This window comes from Thunnus maccoyii, chromosome 16 (genome assembly GCF_910596095.1).
Source record: "Thunnus maccoyii chromosome 16, fThuMac1.1, whole genome shotgun sequence".
Taxonomy (NCBI): domain Eukaryota; kingdom Metazoa; phylum Chordata; class Actinopteri; order Scombriformes; family Scombridae; genus Thunnus; species Thunnus maccoyii.
The window spans coordinates 19,340,776-19,366,426 of NC_056548.1; the positions used below are offsets into that span (position 1 = coordinate 19,340,776).

Below are 25,651 nucleotides of genomic sequence, written 5' to 3' on the forward strand. Positions count from 1 at the left end.
CTTCTTAAATGTGAATATGTTGTGGTTTTAGTCTTCTATGATAGTAAACTGAATATCTTTAGTTTGTGGACTGCTGAGACAAAACAAGACATTTAAGGTTGCATCTTAGGCTTTGTGAAACAGTGAAATTTTATAGACCCAACGCCTAAGATTGAGAAAATAATTGATTTAATTGATAATGAAAATAATCATTAGTTTCAGTTTCAACATCTACTTGAAAGCACCAGGCCTGTGAATGTTTTAGCCCATTAATTCAAATCACATTAACTGAAGGATTCTTTGGTCTTTTTGTTGACTCCAAATCCTACCTCCACTGCAGGCTCAGATAGAAGATAGTCTAGTCAAGAATATCAAATTGAGGCAAAAGAACTGTGTATCAGCACCTGCAGTGTCTATGGGGCCTTCAGACAGGGAGGTATGTAGCCTTCAATATGACACGGTCTGGTCAACACCTCATTTCATAGTTCACCTGTGTTGCATATCTCTCAATGAAATTAGCTGTTGCACAGAAACCTGCTTGTCTTCAGTCAGCAGCATGTAGTTGACAGGCACATCTGATGTAGTCTGTTTTGGCGACCTCATACATATTGCTGCATATAAAGAGTAACAGAAATAAGTGCAAACAAGACAACATATGGTAAATCAAATAAAGAATGATTAGATCTACAAAGACTGAACTGAACAGGAATATGAAAAACTGCAAGATCAGACAAATTATTCTGCTAATCCTGAGAATCCACTTTTGGGGATGCTATCACATGTTCAGACAGACTTCTTACATCTTAATAAAAAATACACAATTTAGGTACAAAACTTTATTTTTCATAAAAAGCCAGTTAAAGATGTATTGTTTAAAAAAATATCGTAAAACTGAACACATTCAATAAAAAGATAAATGATCAATGATACAAAACATCCTCTTATAAAGAAAAAAAAAAAAAGATTCTTTTATCATTACAGCAATATTTCAGAAGAGCAGAGCATGTTCTCAGCTGTGATGGAGAAAGCTCCCTCTACACTGTTTTGGTCAGACAAATCCCTTGAGGGATTAGTATTGATCAAGAAGCCATCAGTCTCAGAGACACTGCAAGGCCTCTGCTGTTTCCAGGGACTTTCAATGGACATGACCTGTTAAAGACAGCGAGAGTTCATGTTAGCAGCAAAATTCAAGGTTTGTGTATCACTTAAAAAAAACAAAAAAACTCAATTCATGTTCCAATCAATAGCTGGTGATAAACATTTTAGGGTCATTAAGTCTTTAAATTTCATACAGAGTCAAAAAAAAAAAAAAAAAGCCCATCAGGTAGAAGAATTTCAAGTGATTATCTGAAATTTTTGTTCAACTGACCGTAAAAGGCCTGGTAAGCTGGAGTTCATTGTCTCAACTGCACCTACACAACTCTCTGACAACCTACGAAGAGAAAAAGAAATGAGATCTCTGACACACCAGAGCCTGCATGCACACAGTGGACAACACACATGCAAAACTAACGTTATACTACAAAAGTATCATGCAACTCAAGCTGAAGGGTTTTGTCCACCAATGGGATGTTTTAACGCTTTGAGTGCAACTACTAATTTTCAGTAATCTACATTCTACAGAAATTATCAAGATGGAAATTGGTTAAGTATCGAGTGAAATGGATGGACCATTGTTTTTATTTGAGCAAGAGTTGCATCACAACCATTTCTGATTGTTTTGTACGGCTTATTTTGCTCGGAATAACTACTGATAGCATATTTTGTACTTCAATGTTTTGGATGTTTTGGATGACTTGCATTACTTGATGTTTTTCCACATAAAACAAAACAAAAAAGTCTAACAAATGAGTGTTGGGTTAGTTTTACCTTCTTGTGGCGATCTTTAGGCTTTTAGAATCCTCTCCTCTGCGATTTTTTTCTTTTATAAAAACCAGCCAGCATGACTTTGCATCAAAGTCAAGTAAGATCCCTGCAAGCTTGATTTGAAATACTGTTGAAATTCAGTTATTTCAAGTGGCTGAAGATACATTGCTCTCTTGAGAGCTTGAAGAGATACACTAACTAAAGGTTGATGACAATACATGTTCAAGCACTATATCATTCTCAAGTCAAACATGTATTTGGCAGCACATTACTTCAAGGAATGATGAGCTTTATTTTTTTTTTTTGGAAGGTGACATTACAAATGTAATTTAGAAACGTTTTGAAGACAGACGAAGAGGATGAGCTCTTTGTCAAACACCGCTTTTTCTGTTTGTTTTTTTTTATAAATAACGCTGACGTATATACATACAGCTATTTCAAGCTTTGAGAAACACTGAGGACCACTTTCACAAACCGAAGGCATTCCTTTGGTACAACAAAGGCAAAATACCATGTTTAGATTGATTAAAAAGAAACTAGAAACTTTATTGAAACAACGCACTGCAGAAAAACATTTTGGGATATATTTAGTATCCTATTTAGCCAAAGGTACACAAGCATTATGCATTTTGGAGACGGCACGGCTTAAAAGCATACACAGTTTTCCTACGGTTATGTACAAAATATTGAGTTGGCTGCAGCCCTGCTCACACACAGTAAGAATTGTTAATCCTTCAAACTTTACAAGAATTAGTCGATCAATGATGATTTTGAAAGTAATGGTACGACAGATCAAAATATACCAATTGTAAAGGTGGCAAAAATAGAGGCATTTTTCTTTGTCAAATGGATTTCAATAGTATTTTAGGAGACTGTAACTTGACACAAGACTAGATTTGAATTGTAATATAAACAAGTATATAAGACATACTTTTTGTTTTAAATCAAAACAGCTCAGGGCTGTATTGAGTTTGCAACTAAATCTATTCTAGTTATAGTGAAGTTACATTGAGGCATTATGAATAATTTTTGTCCAGTCATGAAGGACTTTAAAATGCAGCCTAAGTGAGAAGAATTTATCGCCACAATCACATTTTGTAAATGAACAACTAACTGAAAAGATAACCATCAAATATCACTAAAATGTCAATGTTGTTTCTTAGTTCGGTTTATGTCATTAGGACCTTGACTGCCAACTACGCAACTGAAAACAAACATTAAATGGAAACAGATAAACAATGAAAAACCTTGCGTTCATGTTCTCCTCTGGCACTCTATGATACATCCAACAAAACGTCTCTACCGAGTTTTAAAAAAAACAACCCAAAAAAACAAAAATAAAATCAAGCATAAAAAAAAGGGAACAAGCGTGACGGGAATTACTTTTGAAAAGTTAAGTGAGTTACAATCGGAGACAGTTGCCATTGCAACTCTCTACCAGTAGCCGTTCAGTATCTTCCATATGGATGCTCTCTATAGGACCCCTTCGTCTGCCTGGCTGGAGCGGATTTGCCTCCAGCCCCGGAGCCGGACCATGAGTTGTCCCAATCATCTTGAGCTTAAAAAACAAAAACAAAAAACACACAACAAAAAGGACAGATAGGAAAAAAAAGTCATCATTCTGAGTGAGGAAGAAATGAGGCCCAATCACTGCCTTGTAAGACTCTTCAGTGAGTGTGTTACATTGTTAAAAAAAAAAAAAAAAAAAAAAAAACAACAACAACAACAAATGTAAAATCAAAGTCTTACCATATGGCACATATGAGGTTTCCTGAGCCTCTCCGTGTCCGTAATCATAATATTCAGTGTCCCTGAGGATAGATTGTAAAGAAATGTCAACACAGCACCCTTTACATTTAAGAACTATAAATGAAAACTGAGTCACTCTAGAAATAGAAATATAAAATCCATTTTGACTTACGCAGGTGCAGATTGCTGACTATAATAACTATCATATCCCTCATAGGCAGGCTCTGCGTAGGATTCTTCATATGGGGGCTGGAAGGAAAACAAATCAATGATTGTCAGTCAACTACAAAAACTACATAGCACTCTCCAAGAAATCACTTAAGTGAGAGACAAATATGTCTAATGGAGAAACCAAGGCTCAAAAAAAAAAAAAAAAAAACTTACATAATCGTCATAGCCATCAGCTTTGGGCTGCGATGCTGAAGGGGGAACCTGGAGCTGCTGGTGGGAAAGGGCAGAGGAGGGGAGCATCCTTGGTGCTCCTCCCGAAGGGGGTCTAGCACGGGAAGCCGAGCCACCTCTGTTAGGGACTGAAGGTGGTCCACCCCTACCAGATGGTGCACCTCTGGGAGCGCTGCCCCGTCCCAGTCCTCCCCGTGGAGCTCCACCACGCATTGCACCGCGAGGGGCCCCACGTGGCATTCCTCGCCCCCTGTGGGGAATTAGCCAGGTTGTAAAATGGTACCATAGAAAACTGATCAGCGACATATGGCGTTTGTGTTGTGTAAGCAATTTGCTACATGATAATAATGTATGAAAAGTGCTATATAGATAAAGTTATTATTCAAACATTTTGCCGTGGCAGAAGTCAATGTCAGCATGAATATGGTTTAAGTCAGAACCACCAAGACTCCTACCTTGGTCCTCCAGCACCAGGTGGTACACCTCTGCCTCTTCCTAGGTGACCGCCACGTCCCCTGCCTGAACCGTCCTGTGATCCGTTCAGGAAGTGAGGATCCATGTACGGGTCCTGCTCACCGGGTTCCTTCAGACAAAAACAGTCTGTTAAGTAGGGGTTTCCTTTGGGGTGGCTAGAGAGGAAACTGCTTAAATATCTGCAATGCAAATGCTACGTTTAAAGAGCACAATCCATGTCTGTGAATGAGAAATAAGAGTCTGTTGGACACATACGGGGATCAGGAACTTCTTGACCTCCTCCATGGCATGAGCCATGCGCAAGTAGGCTTCTGGAATGGGTGCCGTCACCTCAATGAACACATGCAGCTCCATGGCAAGGTGGGCATATTTAGCTTCACCACCCTTCCTCAGCTCTTCTTCCTAAAGAACATTAAATGCAAATAATAATAGTCTGCCATACAGGGTAACATCCTTTGAACTGTGCAGCGATGCAAACTCTCACATACCTTATTCTTGTCCCTCATGGAACCTTTACCGAGGACTGAAATCTTTGCACCTGTGTCCTCTTGGAGCCTCTTGATTGTGCTGCCCTGAGGTCCTAAGAGCTTACCGACAAAGTTGACCTGTAAAAAGAAGTGAAGTGAAAAGAGTCAGTATTGTATTGCTTCTTTCCATTACCATTACAGAAGAGTAGAATAACAGTGAATAGAAGAACCTGGTTTCATGTCTGCTCAGACATGAGACCAGGTTATGACAGTAATATTAAGCACAAGTTCCCTTCTTGTCTCCACAGTAGGTGCCAGAGTCACTCATCATCCCACACTGCATTGTTACAACTACTGCAGACTTGCTCATGCAGAAGCTTAGTGGGGCACTGGACGCATGACTTAATTCTGGGACAGTAAAGCTGGCGGAAGAGATTTGGAAATGTACGACACGCTGTTTACATTTAAGGTCCAGCACTGAGGAAGATTACTGAAGAGTCACTAAACAGTTTTGCAAGTTGACCTCATTTGCCAGGGTGAGCCAGCTCTTGAGGAACACATACTGTGGTCAGACTCATAATCAAGAAGTAGAAAAAAGGAAATACTAACCCTTGGGTACTGCTTGGTGGGAATGAGTACTCGTTCTTTGAGTTTGAGATTCTTGGTGGCAAACAGGTCCAGATACGCCTCTTTCTCTGGTTCTTTCTTGTTTTCGCCTTTCTGGATCCTTTCAATCTCTGCAGGCGAGAAAAATGTTTGAGAGCATGATCCTACACACACATGCAGTGCTGCGGGTTAACATAAACAGCATTTGTAATGTCAATGAAAAGAGGAAACATCTCAGGTCATCCTGCAGGAATCTGCAGAGAGCCATAACAAAGCTGTTCTGCAGTTTTTAACTGAATTCCCGGCATCTTAACCATTTTCCCGCCATATAAACTGTATTTTGTGCCACATGCAACCCACTTTTCATTGCATTCGTGCATTTAATGAGCTACAACAGGTAAATGTGCCGCGAGGCGCGATGAGCCATTCAATTAACTTGGGTGTTACATAACAAGGCTGATTCATGCATAAAGCTTGAATATTTACGTATCTTATGGAACAAGCTGTCTGCCTGGTGAGTTAGATAAACAAAACCTGACACTTATAAAACCAGAGGCTTTGACCCACATCGCTAACAACCACGTGTTTAATGCGCCATTGTTCAGGCCTCAGTCTGCCGCTGAAGACTCGGACAAGGAGGAAGAAAAAAGACGCTAACTTAGGCCTCACGCCGTGCCACGGTTTACTAATCTGTGTTAGCTTTGAGAAGATAGCAAACAATCTCAGTACCTGCAGAAATAAGTTTCATGGCGTGGGTGAACGATGAATCCAAGCTGTCCTTCTCAGCCAGGAGCTCCGGGAGGTATTTAGTGTCTTCCATTTTGCTTTTCTTCTGTGCGGGGCTTGACTCTACGGCGTACTCAGTTTTGTTCTTGTTAGCATTCGCCTGGCTCATAATGTGCTGGCACGGCCAGATTAAATTAAAGCTTCTCCCTAAACGAAACTGCAGCTAACTCGATAACAGCAGTTTCTGGAGTGTAGTAAAGGGTGAAATTCGCAGAAAAATCCACCGGTATCTTTCCGCCGCAGGCTGCCGGGCTCTCTTCAGTGGACAAAGGAGGGATGGCGCAGCTGTATTTGAGCTCAACGGGAGGAAGAGACGCAGTAGGAGGCAATGACGTCACGACCAGAGAGCACCGGGGTCCACCAAATACTGAGCAGCAAGTGTACAGATATAAACGTAAACATTATATATAAACAATTTCTCACCTATTTTTTATGTGAAATATTTCAAACAATTTTGGACAGATCTAGAGTCTCACTTTTTTGAAGCTGCTAACTCTGTTTACTCTTTTAATCTTAAATATATTATTTGTTACTATGATAATCCAGATGATGGCGCTCTTGAATATCTGATTAATTCCATTATTCTTTAATATGTAAGGTTTTTTATTCACAAACAGATTTTCTAAATCACTGCCTAAGATCTCATATTTTCTCCTTAATTCTCTACTTAAATCACTCAACAAAAAAGTAATAAGCTATTGAAACATGATGCAACCTTTTTCACTGAAACCTCTGACTAAATATATGTTTGTATTTGTAATTGTCTTTTAATATTTTCATTTTATGTTCTTCATATGTGTCTGTGTCATTTAAATTTGATTTATATGTGCTGATATTGTTTACCTTAGTGTTTGTATATTATCCTTTTGTTAATAAAAAAAAAATACTAAGCAGATTATTTTCTGTCCACAATTTCTCCCCCCAACTATTATATGGAACAATGAGTACATTATTGTGTCGTGCACACAATAGCATGCCCAGCCCACATGGGCTTACAAGACACCATAAATTCATACAAGCCACGACCCAGGGGCGGATCTAGAGAAATATTCATGGGGTAGCAAGAGGGTGGAATGAAGACTTTAAGGTGTGGCAGATATATATATATATATATAGTGCAAACTTCCAGGTAAGCTTTGAATGAGCTGTCACTGTATTGTTGACTAATATGGCTTTTTGTTTGGGGCTATAGCAAGTAATTTTAGTGCTTTTTAGACTGGGTGCTTTTACATGTTGCACTTGCATGACTGATCTGAAATTTGGACATTTGTCTGCAGAATGAGCAGTTCCAGAGATGTTGGTAGCTGCAGGCAGTCCAGAGACACTTGTAGGCACTGGTGAATATTTGGGTTTATTCTGGTTCAAATATATTTCTGCCACTCCTTAAAGTCTCTGGATCCACCCCTGCCATTGTTCTCCTCTGGCAGTCTTTGAAACTATAACTCCAGCTGGGCTTGTGGATCTGGTTTGATGGGAGGCTTGATGTAATGAGCTGCAAGTTCACTCCTGACCTCTGGACTGATGATCACATGGACTGTAACTTTAAGCAGTAAGACACACTGGGTATTAGTGGTATATCCATGAATTCATGAGCCCTGTAGGCCCCAACAAACCAAGGTCCAGCTGGGATACAAGGGCCAGCCAGAGGACTATAGGCTACATCATTCATTCCAACTTAAAGTACTGTAAAAGAACCAGAATCACATCAACCATTTCCTCTCTATACAGGCTCAATATAGTGCACCCCTCCCTGACAAATCCACCTGTATGATTTACAATATGGCATATTTCCAAGATCACAAACCTGTAATTGATTGTAGAAATCAGTTTGTTACACTTTGGCATTCAGCCAATAACCCACAAAAGAAAATGCCCTGCTCTCCCTCTGCCTCAAGTCACTGGAAGCAATCTTCGTTTTTATGTCACATATTCTCCAATTACAGTCCTTTGAACAGGCATGAACCTGCACCATCAAGTACACAATGTATCTTTAGCTTTCTGAGAAATTCAAGAGTAGAAATGTTGGCTCTCTGTTGATCAGTCTTTGCAATCATTTTTATGTTTAACAGCTTCAAACAAGCCTGGTAGTTCTATATGGAATTAACAAGAGAATAGTACATATATACTCTACATTTATGTATAAGCTTGTACTGTATTGTGTTGTATTAGCATTGTATATTAGTAGTGTGTCAGTTTACTCTTAGAGAATGGGTTTAAACAAAAGGAGATAAAAGATCTGATGGCAATATGTGATAGTTCATAATGTGTTACACTTAAAAATGTGTCAGTTATGAATGATTTTTGGTGTTTTTTTCTGACATAACACACACCTACAAAAAATGCTTAAGAGAGACCATTCTTTTAAAGTACTAGTACCCATTTAATCAATCCGACTGAAAAAATAAATGTATATTGATTTGTTTACAATGATTAATAAGGCATCAACACAATTTCAGTTCTGTGATAAATAAGAATAAGAATTTGCTAAAGCATTTCAAGTAAAGCTGGGTCAGTAAATGTGTTAAAAACCATCACATCATTTTAAAGTGATGGTTTTGTTTTGTTTACTATTCAATAATGACCCAAGAAAAGTTATTTCCCTGAATCCAACGCATTTTAAGCCTTCTGAACGCATGTAAATTATGTATATGTCAATGTCATATTATTCTGCCATGGAACTCTTTCATTGCATCGTGTGCATCCACATCACTATAAATATAGAGAAATGCTCTTGTTGGTAGACAGTTTAACCTACAAGTATGAAACAAGATTTTACAATTCTATAATCATTGCCTCAGATAAAAAGGCCACTTAAATTGGCCATGCAGGTATTCCAGCTCCATCGAACCAGGACTGTGATCTCCCTCTGGAGGTGTTGTCAGATATCAATGATGGTAAATATCTCTGGTTTTTCTTTATCGTGGATCTGCATTGCGGAGTATGTAATGGCTTTCACTTCTGTACCCTAGAATGACAACACAGTGCATAACAGTTAGAAATAAATCTTTTATTTATTCTGTACAGCATTATATCCTGAACAATCTTTAAGCAAGATTCTTCTTATGCATGCTGCATAAATAGACATCCTGAACCGACTTACCTGCGGATGCTTTTCCAGAGAGAATTCTTCACCCCACCTTTAATAAACAAAAGAAAAATTACCACATGAGAGAGCAGATGTAGCTTTAAAAAAAACCAAATCAAGTAGATTGTATAACTGGTTTAGACTCTTTCAGGCTACAGGAGGGCATCTGAAACCCAAACCATTTACAACTTGGTGATACATATGCTACATGAGTATGTATTTCTATAAGAAAGACAGAATAAGATTTTTTTTTTTTTTACAAAGATCTGAGACATTTTGGAAACACAGCATATGTATGGATTTAACAGTCTCACTAAAAATTTAATGAAGACAGTCAATAAACAAACAAAAGACACAGTGTGTCCCAATGGAAATTACATTTTCTGTATTTCAAAACATGTCCACTTCATATCTGAGGAATAATTTTAGGATCTCTATCTGCTATAACCTTCATGTTATTACTAAGAGGTACCCAAACTTACCCAATGGAGCGGATTCTGAAGTGCATTCTGTCTACATGCAAAACTTTGACCTCCTGCAACAGAACATCAAGAAAAAATAAATCAGTACTAAATAATTAAGACATATAGTATATAATGAAGATCTTTACACAGTCTGCATCAAACAAGAATCCTATACAAGTTTTAAGCAGAAATGCACTGCAGTGTACAAAAACTCTCTCCCATCATGCCTCCTGTGAATGTTTTTATCACTAAATGCAAGCAATATGTTAAGCACCCCGTAACTGACTTCTGACCAGTATACTCACCCTGGGAATAAAGAAGAGATCTGCACTAAATTTGTATAACCAGTCATCTAGGAAGTGGAAGAGAAGAGACTCCATGTCTTCACCTTTTGAGAAGGAGTTAAGTTTCAGTGATTTGGTAACAAAGTGATATGAATAGGTATAGTTGAGGCGACACATCATCTGTTCTCTCACCCTCTGACTCCACTTCAACAGTATCTAAGGGCTCCACAGTCTCTGTGTCCGTCATGTAGCCAAACATGCCCATGGCACACTGCTCAAAGGCTTCCTCCAGAGAGTCTCCCCAGGAGTGGATTCTAGCAAGAGAGATCACATCAGACGTTATGATATTTGATCCCTAATGAACAACAGAGAAACATGACATCTGACACTTTTACCAAGATAACAAACCACACTCACTGTACATCTGCTGTGTGATCCAAGTCTGTAATGATAATCAGACACATGCTATTAGACCAACTCCGCAGCAAAGTAGAATTGGTGAGTCTGTGTAAGGCATATGTCGTTTAATTTAATAAGATAAACAGCTTAATTTATTTCAAGAATAAACCAGGAGGGTCACTTATAGTTAACTCGGCTGTAAAAAGAGTCATTTTTCACACATAAAGTAATAGCAAAAGAGCTAAGCTATCTATATTATTTATCACAATTTCAGACTCACATTCATATTTCTTGTTGATTGGCGGATATTTTGACTTGGTAGCTTTCTGCGCCTCAGTCAGGTCCAGCTCACGGTCGTCCATTTGAGCTATAAGTTTGTTTAACGTTTGAAAAAATGAAGAAAACTTTACCTTACCATGTCGTTGTTTGGTCACAACATGGTAGTAAAATAATGAGGAGGTGGTTCCGGATGTGCCAATAAACACCAAAGAAGAAGGAAAAGGAGGAGGTCCCGGATGTAGCGGTAACGGCTTCCTGTTTGTTTTGGACAACGCTGATTGGCCGGTCGTCCTTCTATGGAGTTGGCGCCATTGCGAGCCTCTCGTGCTGTGCTGTTTCCAGAGTGCTCTCCCCCAAATTACTCCCCTTTTTCATCGGTATTAGCTGTTTAACGGCGACATAATGACCGATAAAGACGGTAAGAGTGTTCACCTGTCTGAATTGGGTGGTTCAAACTGCGTGTGTGTTCTCCAGAAAGATAAAAACTACGAGTCAGGATGAACCGGTGTCTGTTGGCGCGCCAGTCAGCATCTCCTTTCATTGTTGCCAGCTAACTGTTAGCTGACGTTAGCAGCTAGACAACCCGAGTTAATTGTTATTATTAATTTACTTGTGCCGGTGAACTTATTGTTCCATGTGGAGTGAGGTATTGATTAGGGTTATTGTATTTTAACTCTAGTAACTTGTACTAATGCCAGCTTATCAGGAAAATAAACCATAGTGCCAGTTAACAAGGAAACGACTTTGCTGGGTGGAGTATAACTTTAATGTCACCTTTAATATATTCTGTTCAGTCCAGGTTGAATTAGATGCTGCATGACATAAGTTCTGACTATCATTATAACATGGCTCTGTGTTGCTTGTGATTATTATGTGAACACAGCTGCATTTGATGATGCTGTGGAGGAAAGGGTGATCAATGAGGAGTACAAGATCTGGAAGAAGAACACGCCTTTTCTTTATGACCTGGTCATGACTCACGCCCTGGAGTGGCCCAGTCTAACCGCCCAGTGGCTGCCAGATGTCACCAGGTAGGAGGAGATCTTCTGCACCTTGACATGCGCACAAAACATGCCAGGTGATATGTGCCTGCCTTTTTTTTGGGAATGAGTGAATGAATGAAAATGTGTGTTTTTGTTTTGTTCCTCTTCACAGACCAGAGGGGAAAGACTACAGTGTGCACCGGCTGGTTCTGGGGACACACACTTCCGATGAACAGAATCACCTTGTGATTGCCAGTGTTCAGCTCCCAAATGATGATGCCCAGTTTGATGCCTCACACTATGACAGCGAAAAAGGAGGTGAGAGATTATATATGCATTTTAGCACTTTTATGTTTAAAGTTGTGCCCAGCAATTTGTTATACAAAATACATGAATCAATGGATAAAGTATATTGTCAATATCACATTTGTCATTATCATTGCAACAATTTCATAAAGGCTGGGTGACAGTTCAGTATTAACTATTTCATTTCAGTGCAGTCATATCAACACAAAGTTCATATATTGTGGCTTACAGTTCTCACCTCTACTAAAAGTTAAATTGGATCAAAATCTGTCACAGAATTAGATCTTAAATGCTGCAATAATAGGTTTGTGTTTTTGTTATGGTTACATTTTAGGAGATTAAAATGCAGTTTAGCAACTTCATGAGATTAAGATGAATTACAGGTTAAGTTGCAATAGTAATGTTATGTGTTTGTCATGCATTATTTCAGAGTTTGGAGGATTTGGATCAGTAAGCGGTAAGATCGAAATCGAAATCAAAATCAACCACGAGGGAGAAGTGAACAGAGCCCGCTACATGCCCCAGAATCCTTGCATCATCGCCACCAAGACCCCCACCAGTGACGTGCTGGTCTTTGATTATACAAAGCACCCCTCCAAACCAGGTGGGATTAATGCTGTGTTTCACATTCTCTGTTGAGTCTATGACAGGTACTTTTTCTGCAACATTTTACAGCACTGATGCTTTTTTTTTTTTTCCATTCTAGACCCTTCTGGAGAATGCACCCCTGACCTGCGGTTGAGAGGTCACCAGAAAGAAGGCTACGGCCTCTCCTGGAACCCGAACCTCAGCGGCTGCCTCCTCAGTGCTTCTGATGACCATGTGAGCAACCTTTCAAAGCATACCTGAATTTTCTGTCCTATGTTTCTGTTCCCGTTTTACAAATGTCTTATTTTATTTTACTTTGATAATTAACCTGTTTGTTACTATTTTACTTAACTAGCTTAACTGATGTGTTGACATGTCTCCTGCTTTCTTTACAGACTATTTGCTTGTGGGACATCAGCACAGTACCCAAGGAGGGAAAAATTGTTGACGCTAAGACAATCTTCACAGGCCACACTGCTGTGGTTGAGGATGTCTCCTGGCACCTGCTCCATGAGTCACTCTTTGGATCTGTCGCTGATGACCAGAAACTCATGATGTAAGCTGTTTTCAACTTGACAACAATATCTTACAGATGACTTGTGAGAAACAAAGTTGTTGCTCAGTTTCGACTTTCTCTTGAACAATGGTGCCTTTGTTTTGGAACAGTTGGGACACGCGGTCCAACAACACCTCCAAGCCCAGCCATGCAGTGGATGCCCACACCGCTGAGGTCAACTGCCTGTCTTTCAATCCCTACAGCGAGTTCATACTGGCCACTGGCTCTGCAGATAAAGTGGGTCCGCTCTCTGTACATCTGTTACACAGCACATTACCGTCCAAGGATCTGTTCTTATTTACTCTTGTTTGTATAATGGGTTGAATCAGTGGAAGCTGACTACTTTTTATTTTTAGACTGTTGCTCTGTGGGACCTGAGGAACCTGAAGCTGAAGTTGCACTCTTTCGAGTCACATAAAGACGAGATCTTCCAGGTAAGAAGTGAACCTCAGTTCAGTTAAAGTTGTTTAAAATTAGGTTTGTTGCATAGTTATTGTTTGGCCCATCTGGAGTTATGCTGGCCTTTAAATGTTGGCTGTAGTTATAAATGGAAACAGATGATGAGTTGAAAAAGCAGGCTTTCGCTGCACGTCATAATATAAACACTCACCTTTTTGCATAACCACTAATTAGTGGCAATAGGAAACCCAGCATACTATAATTGTTACCCATATAATCAAACTCAGTAGCATCATGATGAATCCAGAGTACTGACAGAACAAGCTACAAACAACAGTCGGCTGACTGGACAGATTTTAGTCTTTATGATGGTGGTTATTCATTTTTAGTTTTATGTTTGTGAAGCACTCTGAAGCGAATGTGTAACATCTGGCCCATGTCTCCCTAACAGGTTCAGTGGTCTCCTCATAATGAAACCATCCTGGCCTCCAGCGGCACAGATAGGAGGCTCAACGTCTGGGACCTCAGCAAGATCGGGGAGGAGCAGTCTCCTGAAGATGCTGAGGACGGCCCTCCTGAGCTGCTGGTGAGTTGTGACAAACATGATAATATTTGATGCTTAAAGTTTGTGTGTGTCAATGTCAAATGTGAATATTTTCTGGTTTCTTTAGTCTTCGATTATAATAAACTGAATATCTAATAAACTAAATATATAAATATATTCACCTTTTTTTTTCTTTTTTTTTTTTACATTTTACAGACCAAATAACTAATCGAGAAAATAATTTACAGATTAATCGATAATGAAAATACTTGTTAGTTGCAGCCTTAATTTTAAATTAAGCGTTGTATTAATATTAAGTGCCATACAAATGCCTTTTTCTCTGCTTCTTTAGTTCATCCACGGCGGACACACAGCTAAGATCTCAGACTTCTCTTGGAACCCCAACGAGCCATGGGTCATTTGTTCTGTATCAGAGGACAATATCATGCAAGTCTGGCAGATGGTAAGAGCTTTGTTTGCTACATTGTTTTTATTTAATTATATGGGCTCATAATTTTTGTAAAGCAGACAGAAAGATAAGACATACTTTAAAATTGTTTCTTCTACAGGCTGAAAACATCTACAACGACGAGGACCCAGAAGGTGCTACAGATTCAGAGGTCCAGGCATGATTCCCGTATCCACATCCCTTCCTTCGACCTGCTTGTTAAAGATGGACATATTTTCCAGTGCTGGGTGCATAAGCAGTGATGTCTTTTTAATTAACATTTTGGGCAGCAGTGTTTTTTGTAGAACATGAAAGAATAAATTGCTGAGCTGTCATCATGTTGTGAAGTATTTAAAACAAGTCTATCGTCAGATTTTTAGGTCTTTTTAGTTTTCCAAACTTCCAGTACTCAACTCTGACATGTGATGAAACCATCAAAGATGTGTCCATCATCATTCAGGTTTGCATTTTCATGGTTTTATTTCTCTCCTCTGGAATTAGTTTTCTGCAAAACATTTCTATCGAGATCCATTTTTATTAAAATTGTACATAACATAGGTTTGCTTGATACACGTAGTATGACTTTTCCAGATTGTGTGTTGCGTCTCTTGTATGTCTTTTTCTCTGCATTTTTTTGTTTGTTATTCTGTGCTGCATCTGAACTCTTGTGTACTTAAATATATTCATAATAAAATATTTACAGTAAATCTGTCTGCTCGGTTTCTTGGCACAGCATGTTAGATGTTAATTTCTTATGCAATATGAGTTGATGAGAAATTAAATGAATGAATACCAGGTTTGAATTGTGCAACATATATTAGATTTTATCTTTGACATTAAATATACATGCAATGCTGTACTTTGGTCTGGTGGAGATTCTGGTTTAAGAGTGTCCACTGAAAATAGAAAGTTAGGGATCCTCCTCTGCAGTGGTTTCACTGGGTTCATCACAGCCCCTATAGAACAAGATATCTGTTAGTCATTTCATTTTTTATCCTGCTGCTTACAGTCTATAGTAAAACGGTAAAAAAAAACCCTACCTGAGAAATGTCAGCTCTGCTAAAAGGCCATCCCTAAGCACCTCCAAATCTTTCTTAGAGTTTCTTTGAACTTCAAATTCTTCTTGTAACTCTCTCAGAGTCTCTTCTAGTTTCTCCACAGTCTCCTGTGGTAAAGTGGATAACGGTCTGAGTTGGCAGTTTTATCAAACACTCCGTATGTGATATACCATATCTTACTTAGATCACTGTACCTTGTGTTGAGCAATACTCTCCTCCCTCTCCCTTTCCATCAGGCTGATCCTCTCCTCCAGACAGGACCTCTGCACCTCCATTCTCTGTATGTTCTCTCTCAGTGGCCCCAGGCTGGCCCTCAGGTCTGTCGCCTGCTCCCTGCTTATTCTCAAGGCATCCTCCACAATCTGCCTCCTCTTCAGCAGGGCCATGAGCCGAGGCTCATACCAGCCCTCCAGTACCCTCATGCTGCCGCTGAGCCGCCGCTGTAATCTGACAGAAGCCTGCCGGCACTGGCTGATGTCGCTCATGGCTCTTGGTCTGTAGGGCTTTCTGGCCTGGTCCCTCAAGGAGTTGAGCTGGTTCTGGTGGGCCTCCCGGAGCTGAGACAACTCCTGGGTCAGACTTTGAATATGGGCCTTGAGCTCCTCCTACGGACAGATGTAAAACTGATTTTAAAGAAAAAAGAAGATTCCCGATGCTGTCCACTTGGGGCAGATCAGGATAAAACTTGACTTACAGCCACAACAAAACAAATAGCTCTCGAAAGGAAATACTTCTCAAACTGCAGAAAGCCTCACACTGAATGTGCCTCAGTAAATTAATCATCCAGGTATCACGAATCCAAAGAGGGTTACCTGTGTAACAGCAGACTGAGCCACCTCATACTCTTGTGCAGTCAGTGTCACCTGGCTCTGGATGCAATGTCTGGCTGTGGCAAACATTTTCCTCTTCACCTGCTGCAGTTCCTCATAAACAGCGAGATAATCCAGCTGAGCCAGAGTGAACAGCCTCCGTGTGTCTAGCAGCTTTCCCCTCAGGTGCTCCACAACTCGCAGCATGGGTTCCTGCAGTTGCATGAGCTCCTGTATCAACTCGTCCCTCTGCACCTCTAGATAGGACACATGCTGGATGCAGCACTCGAAAAGTTGTCCTAAACTGTCCATGTCCCTCTGGTCTATTTGTATCATGGGGAGTTGTGTGCGCTCCTCTGTGGCGATGACTGTGTCCCCTTCAGAGTCAGTATGGCTACTTTCTGTGACATTTTCAACAAAGCTGAATTCCATGTTTGAGTCTTCAGTAGATAACGTGTCATTTCCGTCCTCTGTTAATCTTTGATTGTCCATGACCTGTTAAGAAGCTAGAAGGAAAGAGAAGAAGAAAACAAGAGAGCTGTTATTTATCAAAGGACCGACATCAACAATTGATTAGATTGGGGTTTTAAAATCTCTCTACTCAGGTCATCCATTTCAGGTTGTTTTGCATAACAGAGAAACTTAATGTAAATGTAATCAAGTTTACAATTGTGATCGCTGTTCCCCCAAAAAAGCCATCCAAAGATCACACACAGGCAACCTTAACATCCCTCAGTCGTACACTCATCAGTAATAACTGATATTAACACATAGAGCCTATTACTACTCACTTTGTTTGGAGGTGGCAGCTCCAACAGGTACAGCCGGCTATGAACTCAGTTTGCTTTCTGCTTTAAGGATCTCTCTGCTGTGTGTCTGTCTCCATGAAAACAGAGGCACACTTTGTGTTTATTAATAACAACTGGAGTCGTGGTGGAAATACTATCTCTGAGTTCAGAGGAAGACTCACATGCCCCCACATGGGAAGACAAACTGTCAGTGCTGGGAGCAGACTGGCCTACATGCTTTGGATGCATTAGCTAACACATGTTTGGATCAGCCTGGATGCCAGCGAGAGTTATATTTATACAGCTTGTTTTTACATGCATCTAAGTAGGTAGTGACATCATGGTTGAAAATGGTGTGAGCATTAACTTTCCTCAACTTTCTACCTTGGACATTTTCCCCCAGACTACAGGCCGAGGTGGTTTTATTAACAGGCCTGTGCAGCCCTTTCTTTTAATAGCTTCCTGCAGTATTAAGGTCACCTACCCATAAAGTTTGCATGGTTTATATACAGTATTTGTTTGTAGTGCTCTGCATTCCTCACATACAAAACTACACTTACAAGGAATGTAATGAAGGAGATTAGATGTGAGCATCTTCAAAGAGTGAGGCTTATTTTTGTATAATATCCCATATTTTACATTAGAAATACACTAAAATACAATAACATATGCAAACAATAATGGCTCTGTTATGAATGGGCACTGTATGTTTATCTAGACTGCCTTTATGATAACATGACTGTATCAGCTATGTCCACAGCAACGTTGGACCCTTGTCACCCAGTTAGCTAAACCTCATAGTTTATGAAAATGTATGCAAAGGACTATGTGCTCCTTTTTGGGGTGAGACAATTCTAACAGTTCTTAAGCTATAAATACACAGTTTTTAAAATAACTGGAAAGCCAACAGCCCTTATTAACTTATTTATTTTTTTAAATTATTATTATTATTATTAACTCATGAAAAATTGGTGTTTTGAAGACATGGTTTTCACAGGACAGAGACATATATGTATTTGGTGCATATTTACTGTTGTGTATCTTCTATATTTTGCATGATTTTGTACTGTTCAAAGGTTTTAAACTACTGTTTGGAAGTATTTTGCTCACATATTGTCTGCTGTGACCTGTCTGGCTTGTGCATATTTTGTTATTTGTAACTTTGCATGGAGGACTAATCCGCCCTCTTGAGATTAATTAAATTATCAAATTTAATCTAATAAAAAATAAAGGAAAAAATGGTCAGATCTAAGAAAAACATTTTGATTTAACATTCAAATTGTAATTTACATGAATGTATAGGCCTATCTATTCTATTGTCAGATATAGCTATTCATAATATACCTACTGTATCTTGTGTATGTAAAAGTGCATATACAGAAAAAGTTGGGAATCTTGATTTGCAACTTCCAAGTAAAAGTAAAAATATTTTCTTCTTCAGAAAAAGTGTTGACGTCACGGTAATAGTGACATGCAAACTAAGCGTGGAAAAAGGAAATTCCCTATCTCGCTCACTTGTTCAGATGTAACATGTTGTTCCTGCGTCCCGCCACTAGATGTCCTCACTGCACTGACCGCAGCGCAGCACGCGTCTCGCACCTGAGCGCGCGCGCCCAGCCTCCAGGTGGGAGCTACAGGTCGACAGCAGCGCAACTTCTCTTCATTTTCCCCTTAATGCTCCACTGGAGCGTCCGCAGACAAAAAAAGACAGACAGCGGGGAAGTCCGTTTAGCTGACATCCAAACAAACGGATCTGTACCGGCTGGGTACAAACAAATCCAGACTCCAGTCGCTTCCTGAAGTGTTTTTCACGGAAATGGTTCACCTGAAGTTTTCCTCCGGACGGTGAAAGTTTGGAGTTGGAGAGGAAAGACGCAGCAGGGAGACGCTTCAAATGGAGAGAGGCTGAGGGTAAATCAACCCATCTGGATCATTTAAGTTTAACAAGGTATGATCACCAGTTGTTTAGATTGTTTTGTCGTTATGTGAAGTTTTTCAAGTGTCAATGTCTTAACACATCTTATGTAATTTCCTCTTAATAACTTCTTAAACTATACGTAGACATGTTAAATGGTTGAAAATATAGTTTAGTATTCTTGCAAAAAGTTTAAATAATCTTAAAATGACAATAGAGTCGAATGAATCATCTTTTTCAAAATGTACAGAAAGTACTTTTTTTTGTACATGTTTTCTGATTAGTCTACCAGTTGCTTTGGTTTTAAACTATAAGATCAGACTACAGAATAAAGAAAATTGTTGCCTCATGTCTTAACCAGCGTTATCAAATCTACATGGGCGGTTTTAGTGATTTGAGGGCCCCAGGAAAACTCTGTCTTGCTTTATTTTCACCCTTTCTCTTACTAAATGTTGGTATTGGCAATAGTAAAAGAAGTACTCAAAACGTTTTCTTAAGGAAAACTATATATATCACACAGTAAAAATACTGTAAAAGTAAGTCCTGCATTAAAAATTTTTGGGGTACAATGAGTTAGAATACTAACATAATTCAATATTTTTCACATCTAAACATCATAATAAATCCATAGCTGTTTGGGGCCCTTTTAGTTAGATGTAGGGGTAGTTGCCTACCTTGCCTAATGGTAAAGTCCACCCCCTGATCAAATAAACTGAGCTGCCAATGGATGGCAGGAGATTCAGACTGAGTATAGGTATGCATGAAAAACTAGGTGTGGGATATTTGCTTAGCTTGGCCTTGAGGGATCTTAAATGAAGGTAATTTAAGACCTGTAGTGCTCCTCTCAGCTATGGAGCTTATGACAATGAAGACTATTGTGTTATTTCCCATCACTGACCCAGTGTCTGCTTGACAGCATGGTACTCTGACACCTGGTTTAATCTATTCCAGTCAATGACAGTTCGTGTGCCCTCCATAATGCTAAGCCCACTGCTTGTTTATTAACCTGACAGAGATAACGTGACCATCTCAGGACCTCCTGGGGGTCCCCCTTCCCTTTTGTTTGTCTGCCGCCTCTCCTGAACTTTGGAATCGGAAGTGAGGTCCACACTTTACTGACAACTGTGCAGTTCTTCCAGCGATCAAGGGTTGAGGGCCGTTTTTTTTAAGCACCATGGCTTCAAGTTTATCTCTTGTGCCCTCTGGTAGGTTAGCCTGAGACAGAGCCATTTGTTTAGAAAGGGTGTGTCTCATACTGGTGCTCCGTCTTCGCCGGCCCGCCATGCCAGGGCTTGTACCCATGGAGATTACAGGTGTGTTATGTAAGCACAAGAGGCAAAGCAGAACCTGGTAGATACCTGAGACTCAGAGGACAATCCAGGCAGACATCAAGGTAGAGACAGGATGATAACACAGAGGTATTGAGAGATGAGGGATATAACAGGATAAGGATTTCACTGAAAAGAGGACTGTTCTAAGGATATGGTGCATCCACCACCTGAGACAGGCAAGTAGGTAAAACAGTTTTAAAACTTTTTGCAGGACATGTTTGCTGTCAGGGATGAAGTGCCAGCTCAAGTGTTGGAGAGGTGAAAGATGCTGCTCAAGAGAGCAACAGGAAGTACAATTGATGTTGTAACAGTTAAAGACTCGTGATTATGTGTGTGAATGTTGAGTAGGCTAAATGATGCATGTGTGTGTGGGTGTGTGTTTGTCATGCAGACCTGCAGTGAGAGGAAACTGCTGGCTGATGAGTCGGCTGTTAATCAGTGGGATTAGTTTATGAGTAACTCATCAGTTTATTCTTATCAACACTTCTGAAAATGTAATCAATATCTGTAATTGGGCTTTAGTGTGAATGCAAACAGACATTTATTTTTATTGTGAGAGTTCACATAAATTCTGGTCCAAATTGAGGATTTTTTTCCCCCCACACTACATTTTTCTTTGACTGCCGTCCACTTAGGCGACTGTCAGACTGAGTGAGCTTCAGATTGAAAGGGTTTCAAAGCAGCTACAGAGTTTTTGTTTTGACTGGGGCTGAGCAGAGACACTGAGATGCCAGGATGTATTTTTAAACCGCAGCGTCCAGCTGTGTTTGCCTTCGCTGCGAGACGGTCACTGCTGCCGCATAACAGTTTCTTTTTTACCCTTGTCTGACCTGTCAGTTCAGGGGTCTTAAGCTCCACAGAGGCTGTGGTCCTGGCTTAGACCCCTGGCAACCTCTGGCAGCAAAGCAAACTGTGCAAAGTCTCTGTTGGCTGCCATCTCTGAACACTGCCAGAGCAAATTTAAATTTCCATTATGTCTCCATCCTGTTTTTGGAAAGAAACAAAGGAGTAAACAATGGAAACTAAGATCATACGGACTGAAACAAAAACATTGAATGATCTGAGGGTCCTGACTGTGCATTTTATTTATTTCAGAACATATATTTAAGATATTTATCATGATAGACATTTTACACAAAACGTGTTCGTACATTTAGATCACATGTCTGGAACATGTACTTTCACAACTACAGTTACTCATAATATTAGAACTGAAATTTGATAATTGATTATTCATAATAGTCATTTTCAGGCAAAAATGCCAAACATTTGCTAGTTCCAGCTTGTTCCAGAGCAAACAATTGGAAGACCTCACCTTTGGCTTTAAGAAACTGATTGTCGAAGTATTTTCTCATATTTTTGCCATCGACTTAAGAATACATTTTAGATATAGTATGTCTCAAAATAGTCAAAATGTATACCAGCCACTCAAAATATATTGAAAAAACTCTTATTTATACGTGAAAATCCATCATTTTCCATATTTTGGTGTGCACATAATTTCCACTGAGCTAAAATATTTGTGACTCCTCTGTGAAAAGCATACACAGTGAACAATAATGTCAGCCAGTGCACACAACCACGTATTATAATGTTATCTCAAAATGACTCTCATGCGCCAGCCATTATCCGTTTTCTTTCATGGCTCGGTCTCCTAGGCCACTGAATTAGGGATGTGTGGCAGGGGAGTTGGGGGGGGGGGGGGGGGGGGGGGCAAGAGGAGGGGATGGAGGCGGCGATGGTGGTGGTGGGAGGGTGAAAGCAGATTTGGAGAGAAGAGTTCCTCAGTTGGTAATTATCAATCTCTCAGGAATGCAGCCGCTGCTCTTACCAGACAAGCTGCTGCATGGCTTCAGTGGCCTCGCAGCACGCCAATTTGCATTACCTCGTCCACAGATCTCTGCATGCTACCACCGCGCATGCACACACACAACCTCCTGAACCCCCTGTGAGTTCAGTTACATAGCATTTTGGTTTATTTGTGTCATTATTGTCTTACAGTGTTGTTGTGTTTATGCTATGTTTATTTTTATCACTGTCATTACTTACATGGTCTTTTTCTGAAACTTTATCCTCTCTGCACCAAACAAAGGAACCACATAATGTCAGTAAGGGGTTGTCTTTCAGTCCAATTCCTTCACCACTGTGTATTTATGCTGATATGTTGGTTTAGAATCAAATTGTAGGAAACTTGTGGCCACCCTGGACTCTGGCTCTTGAGATGAAATTTTCATGAGCTATTCAGCATCATCATCTTCCCTGCCAATGCAAAAATAAGTTTAGTGTGAAAGAGGAGGCCAATTCCCTTAAGATCGGAAATCTTTCATTGATGCCTGACTCCTGCAGGGCTCAGAGTTGCTGGTATTCATTGTAGAAGCTCCTCAAGTATTTACAGTTCGTGTCTTGGTGGCCTCGTCGTCCATCACAGTACAGTTATTGTACATTAAGTGTTTGCTCATAATTGTGAGGAGTTCTAGCCCAGACAACGTTCCTTAAGTCTACTCTTGAGTAGCAGCGCTCTCCTTTGTTTGATAATGCCCAAAGAAGACGGGGCAACGCCCTGATTGATGCCTGCAGGTGCTGCACAGTAACACCAGTTTTCACAGTGCTTAAACACTTGCCATTTGCTCATTCTTATAGTAGTTTAAAAACTTTTATTACCCAAACAAGCCGCTACTTTTCCGCTGGTCTCTGCAGGAGGACTAGAACAGATCCAAAACATCCCGTTTTTTTCCCCCCAGAGAAGAGAATATTAACCTTGTTAATCTGTTATTTCCTTGTTGCAGAGACTAACTGTATTCAGCCCGACTTTAACCTGGCTCGCTGACAGCTAAGTCATGCCATGTCAAACTCTGCAGCTCAGACGTACGTAGATGTGAACGACCTCCTGGTTAAACTGAGCCGGTCCTAATTCAAACAAAGGTGGCTGCCTGTATCACCGCCACTCCCTCTTGGCTTTGCCTTATCCCTGTGAGGCAGTGGAGTCTGCTCTGTCAGCTTCCCTGTGTGCAGTCCAAGATTCAGTTCCTGGACACCCCCCCCGTCCCTTCCTACTTGTAACTGCAAAATTCACATTATTTATATTTGCTGGTGTCGATAAGGGTGTGATTACACTTCATTTTCAAAATGAGTATTGTGAGAGTCCACTCAAAGGATAGGATAGTGTTTTATGCAACATTTGAACCTACTTTCTTACCACGTGGGTGCAGCTTGTCACATAAAACATTAAAGTGGGTAAGAAACTATTTCAAAGTCAACTTCAGGACAGTTCTCTAAATTATACCGTGGTGTAAATCCCCCCTTAAAGGCATTCTGTTTAAAAAATAATGACAGAGAATGACTGTATTTGCAGTTCATCTTTGACACAGTTCAGTTTAGGGTGTGGACACTTGAGTCACTTGGACTTAAGATAGTTTTCAAATATAACAACAACTGGATTTCCCTCTTTTCATTTACTCACCAGTTTGTCAAAGAAAGGTACAGTCGAGCCCAGTGGGAGATGAAGATCTGTGGTTTTTAATCCTGGATTTGGGCTCTGGCTTAGTCTGCGCAGTAACCCATGCTTCTGTGCTTTGCTTTAGGCGAGGCAGGTGTCAGTGCTTTGCGCTGATTTAACTCTGTTGACCTGCCTGCGTAAAAGTGGAGAGGAGACCCAGATTTGCGCTGGAATTTATGTCCTAGAGCTCCACGACATACAGTATAACTGTCAAAAGTACACAATCAATACCTGTCGTTTCCGGAGTCTCAACATCTATTTCATGACAGTGTGTAAACTGCTATCAGCTCCAGTTTACTTCAAGTTGATGTGTACACACAGCTGTCAATGTCAGATAATCAGTGCTTCAGGTATTGACACTGCGTTGAGGTTAACTTTGTTTGAGCTGTACCTCCTGTCCAATGTGAGAGCCTGACGTCTTTTGTAAAGGATAAGTAAACAGCATGTTGGAACACATGCTTGCTCCAGCAGGACTGGGCCTAGGCTAGAAAACCACAGTGGGTTTAGTGTGTGTGAGAAAGACAGAGAGAGAGAGCATGCAACTTTTTTGTTTGTAAATCAGCTCAGAGCTCATGACCGAATTATGTTCTTTATGATAACGTGATACACTATGATGTGGTATGGTGTAGGCGATGCTGGTTGAGGTTTTTCATCAGGTTTGTGCTACAAATCTCCAAAAAAGGTCAGATTTGAAATCCTTCTTCTGTGCGCACATTGTGTATCAACTTTTATGAATTGAGAGGTGTGGTTAGGGGTTAAGTAATTGCTGGGACAATGAAACAAGTCTGTAATTAAGTTGTTGGTGCTATAACTTTGAAACTTCTTACCCTAAAGAAACCTAAGAGATGTGAAGTTTACTTGAGTAAAGCTTCAGACAAATTGTAAATAAAAGAAGGGCACTCATCTGCATGCGTCACGTCATTAAATTTGTTTGCAAAACTGAAAATTGCAGGTTGTTATGTGTAACCATGGAAGTGGTAGTATGAGTCAACTCCTTGTGACTGGACTAGAGGGCAGTCCTCTGGGTGGTCCTCTGCCGTGTTACAGAGGTTTTAGCATTACTCTGGTCCCTCTGATGGAAATAATACAGGGAACTGCTACACTCCTGGCAGCCTGTGGGCTATAAATGAATGAAACAGCCCCCTTTTCCCAAGAGAGGCGTCTGATTATTGGCGACTGTTGCCAATACAGATGCACAGATCTTAGTCATGCCCAAATGACTGTAATTTGGAGCAGAAGAAACACAGGGCTTAGTGCAGGGAGAGGCCTTGTGCTTTTCTCTCAAGAAGATGGATGCTCCATCTTGTTAAAGGCCTTTCACTACAACTCACTCCTTGTAGTGTGTCTACTCTGTACAAGATGTGCCACTTCAGATGTGCGGCAGTGAAGAACAAGTTCAACTTGGCTACATGAATATAACAAACGACTTCAAAAATGCCCACATATGTATAATATTTAGAAAAGTATTCAAGTACTTAGAGTACTCATCTTAAGCCTTTCATACATGTGTTTGGATGCAAACCTCCCTTTCTGCAGAGGGCAGAACCATATTTAATGTTTCTTTATGTACACAGTGATGACTACCGCCTG

General features: G+C 40.2%; 5 protein-coding genes across 8 annotated transcripts in view; 2 read left to right on the top strand and 3 right to left on the bottom strand.

The window, feature by feature from the left end:
• Positions 1-826: 826 nt before the first annotated feature.
• khdrbs1a (KH domain containing, RNA binding, signal transduction associated 1a) lies at positions 827-6,651 on the bottom strand. 2 transcript variants are annotated; one of them, XR_006091633.1, is made up of 11 exons: positions 6,273-6,651; positions 5,547-5,674; positions 4,959-5,075; positions 4,726-4,872; positions 4,452-4,579; positions 3,979-4,246; positions 3,767-3,843; positions 3,595-3,656; positions 3,229-3,403; positions 1,349-1,411; positions 827-1,128 (listed from the first exon to the last, which is right to left on the bottom strand). XR_006091633.1 is itself a non-coding variant. In XM_042388199.1 (9 exons), the coding sequence occupies exons 1-9, from the start codon at positions 6,436-6,438 to the stop codon at positions 3,294-3,296; spliced, it is 1,203 nt and encodes a 400-aa protein (XP_042244133.1). In that variant the 5' UTR covers positions 6,439-6,651; the 3' UTR covers positions 2,367-3,293. The 2 variants fall into 2 exon arrangements, 1 of the variants encoding a protein (XP_042244133.1); XM_042388199.1 differs by lacking the exons at positions 827-1,128; positions 1,349-1,411 and having other exon boundaries at positions 2,367-3,403.
• A 2,034-nt stretch (positions 6,652-8,685) lies between these two features.
• On the bottom strand, positions 8,686-11,205 carry zbtb8os (zinc finger and BTB domain containing 8 opposite strand; the record flags this gene model as incomplete). The annotated part of the gene is made up of 7 exons (XM_042388749.1): positions 8,686-9,294; positions 9,430-9,466; positions 9,897-9,949; positions 10,184-10,266; positions 10,355-10,476; positions 10,580-10,604; positions 10,842-11,205. Coding segments are annotated over 7 exons (771 nt in total), but the record flags the coding sequence as incomplete, so codon positions are not given.
• On the top strand, positions 11,118-14,999 carry LOC121914009 (histone-binding protein RBBP4). The gene is made up of 11 exons (XM_042436932.1): positions 11,118-11,258; positions 11,724-11,871; positions 11,996-12,141; positions 12,560-12,733; positions 12,836-12,951; positions 13,113-13,273; positions 13,384-13,510; positions 13,630-13,707; positions 14,124-14,258; positions 14,569-14,679; positions 14,786-14,999. Exons 1-11 carry the CDS (start codon positions 11,243-11,245, stop codon positions 14,846-14,848), a joined length of 1,275 nt encoding a protein of 424 aa, XP_042292866.1. The 5' UTR covers positions 11,118-11,242; the 3' UTR covers positions 14,849-14,999.
• On the bottom strand, positions 14,950-24,233 carry LOC121914010 (syncoilin-like). 3 transcript variants are annotated; one of them, XM_042436933.1, is made up of 5 exons: positions 24,026-24,233; positions 16,535-17,037; positions 15,917-16,327; positions 15,705-15,829; positions 14,950-15,620 (listed from the first exon to the last, which is right to left on the bottom strand). In XM_042436933.1, exons 2-5 carry the CDS (start codon positions 17,021-17,023, stop codon positions 15,575-15,577), a joined length of 1,071 nt encoding a protein of 356 aa, XP_042292867.1. In that variant the 5' UTR covers positions 17,024-17,037; positions 24,026-24,233; the 3' UTR covers positions 14,950-15,574. The 3 variants fall into 3 exon arrangements, with proteins under 3 accessions (XP_042292867.1, XP_042292870.1, XP_042292868.1); XM_042436936.1 differs by lacking the exon at positions 24,026-24,233 and adding an exon at positions 18,835-18,923; XM_042436934.1 differs by lacking the exon at positions 24,026-24,233 and adding an exon at positions 17,323-17,507.
• Positions 18,942-25,651, top strand: part of si:dkey-157l19.2 (uncharacterized protein KIAA1522 homolog) — a 29,085-nt gene continuing 22,375 nt past the window's right edge. Inside the window, exon 1 of the mRNA XM_042436930.1 lies at positions 18,942-19,267. The gene's annotated coding sequence lies outside the window, so the exon portion shown is untranslated. The remainder of the gene's footprint in view (positions 19,268-25,651) is intronic.